The sequence below is a fragment of the Rhincodon typus genome, chromosome 16 (genome assembly GCF_021869965.1).
Source record: "Rhincodon typus isolate 14 chromosome 16, sRhiTyp1.1, whole genome shotgun sequence".
Taxonomy (NCBI): domain Eukaryota; kingdom Metazoa; phylum Chordata; class Chondrichthyes; order Orectolobiformes; family Rhincodontidae; genus Rhincodon; species Rhincodon typus.
In genome coordinates this window covers 49,525,100-49,532,802 of record NC_063347.1, presented here as the reverse complement: position 1 = coordinate 49,532,802, position 7,703 = coordinate 49,525,100, and the positions used below count along the sequence as shown (strand labels likewise).

Here is a 7,703-nt window from a genome sequence, read left to right as displayed (position 1 = left end):
TACAACCAGTCCCGATTTGGATTATGTGCTTTTCTATTTTTTTGTGTGTCAAAATGGATAATTAAACATTTGCCTACATGACAGTTTACTTCCAGATATTTACCAACTCACTTAACATATCTATATCCCTTTGCAGCTTCCTCATGTCCTCTTCACAATTTTCCTCCTTGCCTATCTGTCATCAGCAAATTTAGCAACTATACCTTTGGTCCTGTCATCCAAGTCATTCATATAAATTGTAAAATAATGAGGCTCCAGCACTGACCCCTGTGGCACACTACTCTTTGCAATCTTGCCAACCAGAAAAAGATTAATTTAGCAAATTCAATACAAAATCAGCTGAGTGGCAGGATATTGAGAGTGGTTGAGAAATATTTTGTGACTGGAACCCTGTGTCCAGTGGTGTTCCAAGGTGATAATTGTTGTGGCCCTTGCTAAATGTGGTGTATATATAAACAATTTAGACTTGAATGTAGGATGGTTGTTCGCGGATGCTAAGAAAATTGTTGGAGTGGTAAATAGTGTGCCTGAGATTACAAGAGGATGTTGACGAGTTGGTCGGATGGGCTAATCAGTGCAAAATGGAATTCAACCATGATAAGTTTGAAGTGATGCACTCAAGCAGGACAAACAAGGCAAGCAAATACTTTATGAACAATTGGATCCTGGGATCAGAAAGGGGCCTCAATGTGCATGTCCACCAGGGGTGGACAAAGTTAGAAATCACACGACACCAGGTTATAATCCAATAGGTTTATTTGAAGTCACAAGCTTTTGAAGTACTGCCCCTTCATCAGGTTAAGTGAAGAGAAGCACTTGGGCACAAAATTTATAATCAAAGAGATCAAAGGATCATACAAATGATGTGAGTGGAGTGTCGACAGGCTGAATAATAGGTCTCTGCAGGTGATCAACAGTGCCATATGGTGTGAGTAAAGTGTTAACAACTGAATAGCAGATGAAGGATGATCTGTAATTCGATTAATTGAGGCAGAGGGATAATTACAAAAAATTAAAAATAAGGTGGTGCTGGAGACAAATAAATGACTGGAATAACATGATAGGTATAAGAGGCGCATGCTGAGGGTCTAACCAAAGTAACAAGTAATCCAAAACTCTACAAATTAAGGTAGAGAGATCATAACAATTCAAAAATGTGATGGTGTCAAAACAGGACAGTAAGAAAGATTTTACAGAAACAGGACAGTGTGGTGGTGTCACATGTAGTGCGGCATGAACCCAAGATCACAGTTAGAAGCTAGCTTCATGGGTACGGAACTTGGCTATCAGTTTCTGCTCGTCGATTTTTGCGTTGTTGTGTATCTCCAAGGCCGCCTTGGAGGATGCTTACCCGAATGTTGGAGGCTGAATGTCGCTGGCCACTGAAGTGTTCCCCAACGGGGAGGGAACATTCCTGTCAGGAGATTGTCATGTGGTGTCCATTCATCCGTTGTTGTAGCATCTGCCTGCTTCAGGGCATCCTTGCCTGTAGACCATGAGGTAGACAACATTGGCCGAGTCACGTGAGTATCTGCTGATATGTGCTGGGTGGTGTTCCCACGTGTGATGGTAGTATCAATGTTGATGATCTGACATTTCTTGCAGAGGTTGCCATGGCAGGGTTGTGTGGTGTTGTGGTGAACGGTGTCCTGAAGTCTGAGTAGTTTGCTGCAAACGATGGTCTGTTTAAGGTTTGACAGTTGCTTTGAAGGTGAGAAGTGGAGGCAGAGCTGAAATCTTGGTGAGATGTTCGTTGTTGTCAATGACATGTTGAAGGCTGTGAAGAGCATGGTGTAGTCTCTCAGCTCTGACTAAGTACTGGATGACGAAGGGTACTCTATCGGTCATATCCTGTGTCTGTCTTCTGAGGAGGTTGTTGCGGTTTTTCACTGTGGCATATGAGAACTGGCGATTGATGAGTTGAGTGTCATATCCTGTTCTTATGAGAGCGTCTTTCAGTATCTTTAGATGTCTGCCACAATTCTCTTCGTCTGAGCAGATCCTGTGTGTGCGCAGGGCTTTATCTGTAGGAGATGGCTTCTTTAACATGTTTAGGGTGGAAGCTAGAGAAGTGCAGTATCATAAAGTTATCCTTGGGCTTACGGGTAGAGGTGAGGTATTGAGGTGTCCATCCTTGTTGGGGCTGCATGTGTCCACGAATGAGATTGATTCTGAACAGTAGTTGATGGTAAGTCTGATGGTGGGATGAAACTTGGTGATATCGTTGTGTAGTCATTTCAGTGATTCCTCACCATGAGTCCAAAGGAAGAAAATGTCATTGATGGATCTGGTGTACAGCATTGGTTGGAGGTCCTGTGCAGCAAAGAAGTCTTGCTCAAATGTATGCATGAAAATATTGGCATATTGGGGTGCAAATTTAGTCCCCATGGCTGTTCTGTGTGACTGGATGGAGAACTGGTTGTCGAAGATGAAGACGTTGTGGTGGAGGATGGATGAAGTGGATGAGGTATAGGATTGCGTCTGGAAATTGGCAGCTGTTGGTGTACAGTACTGAGGCTGTTGCAGCGATGCCATCGTTTCCTTTGGACTTTTGACAAGGAATCACTGAAATAACTAAATAATGATATCAACAAGTTTCATCCCACTATCAGATTTACCATGGACTACTGTTCAGAATCAGTCTCGTTCTTGGGTACACACGTGTCTATCAAGGACATACACCTCAGTACCTTAGTCTACCGCAGGCCCGTGGATAACTTCGTGATGCTGCACTTCTCTAGCTTCCATCCGTAAGGGAAGGCTTTTTTAACAAGCCCTGTGAATACACAGGATCTGCTCAGATGAGGAGGATCATGACGGGCAATTAATGATGTTGAAAGACACCCTCAAAAAAGGATATAATGCCCATTTCATCGATCGCCAGTTCTGACATGTCACAGCGATAAACTGCACCGATCCCAGAAGACAGACACAGGATACGACTGACAGAGTACCTGTCATTGTCCAGTACTTCCCTGGAATGGAGAAACTACGCCATGTTCTTCGCAGCCTTCGACATGTCATCCAAGACGACGAACATCTCGCCAAGATTATTCTTACTTCTCCTTGTTTCGCCTTCAACAACCGCCAAACCTTAAACAGACCATTGTTCACAGCAAACTACCCAGCCTTCAGGACAACATCAACCACAATACCACACAATCCTGCCATGGCAACCTCTGCAAGACATGCCAGATCATAGACACGTGGGAGCACTACCTAACACATACGTGGTAAATACTCATGTGACTCGGCCAATGTTGTCTACCTTCTACACAAGGATGCCCTGAGGCATGGTATATTGGCGAGACCATGCAGACGCTATAACAACAGATGAATGGACACCGCACAACAATCTCCAGACAGGAATGTTCCCTCCCAGTCAGGGAGCACTTCAGTGGCTAGGGACATTCAGCCTCCGACATTTGGGTAAACATCCTCCAAGGCAGCCTTCGAGATACACAACAATGCAGAGTTGCCGAGCAGAAACTGATAGCCAAGTTCTGTACCCATGAAGACGGCCCCCAACCGTGATCTTGGGTTCATGTCGCACTACATGTGTCACCACCACACTGTTCTGTATCTGTAAAATCTTCCTTGCTGTCCTGTTTTGACACCATCTTGATAACCTTGTTACGATCTCTCTACCTTAATTAGTCTGTAGTTTTGGATTACTTGTTACTTTGGTTAGACCCTCAGCATGCGACTCTTGTACCTATCATGTTATTCCAGTCATTTAGTTTGACTCCAGCACCACCTTATTTTTAATATTTTGTAATTATCTCTGCCTCAATTAATCGAATTATAGGTCATCCCTTCACCTGCTATTCAGCTGCTGACACTCTACTCACGCCTTCTGACACTCTGATCACCTGCAGAGACCTATTATTCAGCCTGTCGACATGCCACTCACATCAGTTGTATGATCCTTTGATCTCTTTTTGATTTATAAATTTTGTGCCCAAGTGCTTCTCTTCACTTAACCCGATGAAGGGGAAGTGCTTTAACAGCTTGTGATTTCAAATAAACCTATTGGATTATAACCTGGTGTCGTGTGATTTCAGACCTTGTCCACCCCAGTCTAACACCGATACCTCCACATCTTGTACAAAATGTAGGTTAGGCACAGCTAGAGTATTCTGTGCTGGATCTGCATTATAGGAGGAATGTGATAGCACTGGAGAGGGTGCAGAGGAGGTTTATTGGGATGTTCATTGGGATGGAGAGTTTTATTTATGAAGAGAGATTGGATAGATTGGTATTGTCTTCGTTGGAGCCGAGTTGACTGGGGAAGGACATCGTTTTGAGATGTATAGAATAATGAGGGACATAGAAAATATGAAAACATTTCCTCTTGGTGGAGGGATCAATGAACAGGAGGCATAGATTTCAGGTAAGTGACAGAAGGTTTAGAGATGAGATGAAAAATGTTTTCACCAGAGGAAGGTGGGAACCTGGAACTCAATGCCTATAAGGGAGATAGATGCAAAAATCTTCATAACATTTAACAAGTATTTAGAAGTATACTTGAAATGCCAAGGTTTACAACGCTATGGGCCAAGTACTGGAAAATTTATCATGGTTAATCTACCTGACCTGCACATGCCTGGATGCTGCATGGCTAATCCACCAATGTGAGAATGTGCAAACTCCACAACCCCAGACAGTCACCCAAGTCCTTGGAGTCAAAGTGTGACCGGGGAAGCCAGCAACATTAGCTGGTACAGGGATAGATCCCATGACTTTGGTGTTATTAGCGGCACGCTCTATCCTTTTGAGCTGACCAGCCACTAACATTACTACTTCAAACAACTTCAATAAATGTTTTCCTTTTCACAAATATAATTGATTATACTTGATTACCTTGAATTTTTCTAACAGTCTCTGACATTTTCTCTATGACAATATTTTAAATTGTGAAAAGCTGGAACAATGGAGGCATTGAACCACAAGTCTAATATGCTCAAATAGCAAAAACATAATGATCAGATACAGAAAAATATTAAAGGACTCCTAGAATGTTAACTTTTATATCAAGTGGGCTCAAATGTAAAGGAGAGGTATTGTTATACAAAATCCTGATCATTAAGTTTCTAAGCATCAAGGATGACTTGCTTCCATTCCAGTCTCGGTTATGAGATGGCTGATTAAATCCAATGCATAATCTATGGGTTCTCCCACATGCAGGGCAGGTGATGTTTGGTAATGAAATGCTTAGAGGTTTGTGTTCAGTCTCTGACATGATTTCCCTCTGTATTCCTTATGAAATCTGAGTGTAACCGTTACCTTTCTGAATGAACTTTTCTCATTTTGTTCGTTCACGAGCTAGGGACTCACATGAGTCCAGGTGAGGTGGGGATATTTGATCTAATCAGGGATGTTTTGAGGATATTTTCAAAGTATTTAAATTCAACTGTCCTCTTGAATATCTCCTGCTGTGACTTCTGATTAGACCGGTTGCTTCGGGAGTCTGCTGTCAGGGATATGAAAGGAGGCCATACCTGGACTGTTGAGTGCATCTTAAAGATGTATTGATCCTGGAAGGAGTGCAAATAATGTTTTAAAAGTTCAAAGGTTAAATTAAGAAGTGAGATTATATAAATTTAGGCTTGCATATTCTGGAATATAGAAAATTGAAAGGTGATTGGATTGAGGTTTTTAGAATTTTGAAAGGAATTGCTTGAGGACATGAAGAAACCTTGTATGGAACAAGCTTTAAGCTGCAGAATGACCAGCTGCTATTTCTTTCAGGAGGCTTTGAGGATGACCTTGAAGCATTTCCTCTGCCCTCTTGGTAAACAATTGACATGACAAAGCTCGGAATAGGGAGCTTGTTTTAGAAGACTTTTCTGACATGATCAATACCTGATGATGCTGATTGATGTTTACCAGTGCCTCAGTATCAAATATGTTGGCCTGAGACAGGACATTTATATTGGAGAACCTATCATCTGAGTGGATTTGCAGGATTTTGTGGAGGTATTGCTGGTGATATTTCTCAAAGGATTTGAGATTTCTGCTGTACATTTATAGACATGGACGATTTATGAGGGAGTGCTGCCCTGTGGACCATGAACCTGGTGTCAGTTTTGAGGCCTTTGTGTTCAAACATGCTGTCTCTACAAACAGACAAATGAATGACCGTTTTGGTGAACATGTCTTTCATGTCTTTCGTTGGGAATGTGTTGATAGGAGCAGCAAAGAACTTCTTGTTCTTCAACACAATTGGATTATTTATGTTTACCTGAGCAAGTGCATTAGTTTTGGTTTAATTTCTCCAACAAAATAGCACAACTGACTGTATAACACTCATTAGCCCTGCACTAAGCACAAACCTAAGTTAGCTACTCAGTTCTTTAGTGGTGCTTATACTTTCTGACTATTAATTTGGTAACCACAGAGCCATAGAGACATGTAGAGTAGATGGGAAGTTATGTCATTATAATATACTACCTTGATTGGATGGGATATTCTTGTACTAAATCGTGCAATTAATTTGGCTGATGAATAAAAGGTGGCTTATACTACAAATAAACCAAGCCCAATGTCAGACCCTTACTGATGGATTAACTTGAAAATTGTACTTGGTATCTGAATATATCATGTCACTTTTTCTTGTTGAAGGTGATCACCAATCCCAATGAAATTGCAGAGATTTACAAAGAGTTAAGCAAATTCCCATCTCTGTCGAAAGCCTGCATTGGACCTGAGGTCATTTCCCAGTATGGGGGCAAGCACTGCAACATCTATACAGGTAACTAAAGCCAAGAGGCTTGACATCTACGTCTAAACAGGTTGAGTGGAATAATGCTCTCTGTTTTAGAGAGAAACAGTTTTGTAATTTTATACTCGACTAATACTACAAATGCTGGAAATCTAAAATAAAATCAGAAAATGCTGGAGAAACTCAGAAGATCTGGCAGCATCCGTGGAGAGAAAAACAATATTAATATTTGGAATCCAATATGACTGTTCTTCAGAAATATTTTACTGTGTAGTTTAGAATACATTATGGTCAGATCAGAATATAGTCAGCAACTTTAAGTTTTCATCTTGCTTACAGATATTCTTTATCAACATTATTTAGCACTCTACAACATTTGAAGGAGGAACTAGAGCATTAAATATTTCAGATCTGTATTTACCCTCTGCTCAAAAATAACAAATTTACTCATCTTTTACTGAATTCCTTTAACCCATTTTACTTTATCTGTGTGTCTAATTAAGAGAGAACATTGGCAGTGAGGCTGTAACAGTAGAGTGCAAAATAACGAGTGACGCATTAAACACATTCTGTCTCATGGAGCCTGTCACCTTCCACTTTCAGCAAATGTAATTATTTGCATTTAGAAAATAGCCTCCATGTAGATCAGCATCCAGGGTATTTCAAAACAGTGTAATTAAGCAAAAATTGTTGCCAAATCAAAGAGGGGTATAACAGGGTGAATTAACTGGTCAATGCAGTGATCATTTCAAGGGGGAAACATTGGAGAGGTTTAAAAAAGGAATTCCAGAGCTAAGAGCCCAGATGATTGCAGAGATGGCTGCCAGTGGAGGAATGAAAGGACTCAAGAATGCAGACAAAGCCAGGTTTTTTCAGTTAGGGGATGAGACCATGGAGATAATAATCAACTTTAAATTTAAAGGTTTGGAGGAATGGGAGCCAATTTCGTTCAGCAATTATTGAGGAGGACCAGTTAATA

At 41.1% G+C, this 7,703-nt stretch overlaps 1 protein-coding gene across 5 annotated transcripts in view; it reads left to right on the top strand.

The window, feature by feature from the left end:
* apeh (acylaminoacyl-peptide hydrolase) overlaps nt 1-7,703 on the top strand; it is a 149,292-nt gene that overhangs the window by 3,723 nt on the left and 137,866 nt on the right. For all 5 annotated transcript variants that reach the window (XM_048606205.1, XM_048606207.1, XM_020530955.2 and 2 more), the window contains exon 2: nt 6,625-6,754. In XM_048606205.1, coding sequence (XP_048462162.1) covers nt 6,625-6,754 — 130 coding nt within the window. The remainder of the gene's footprint in view (nt 1-6,624; nt 6,755-7,703) is intronic.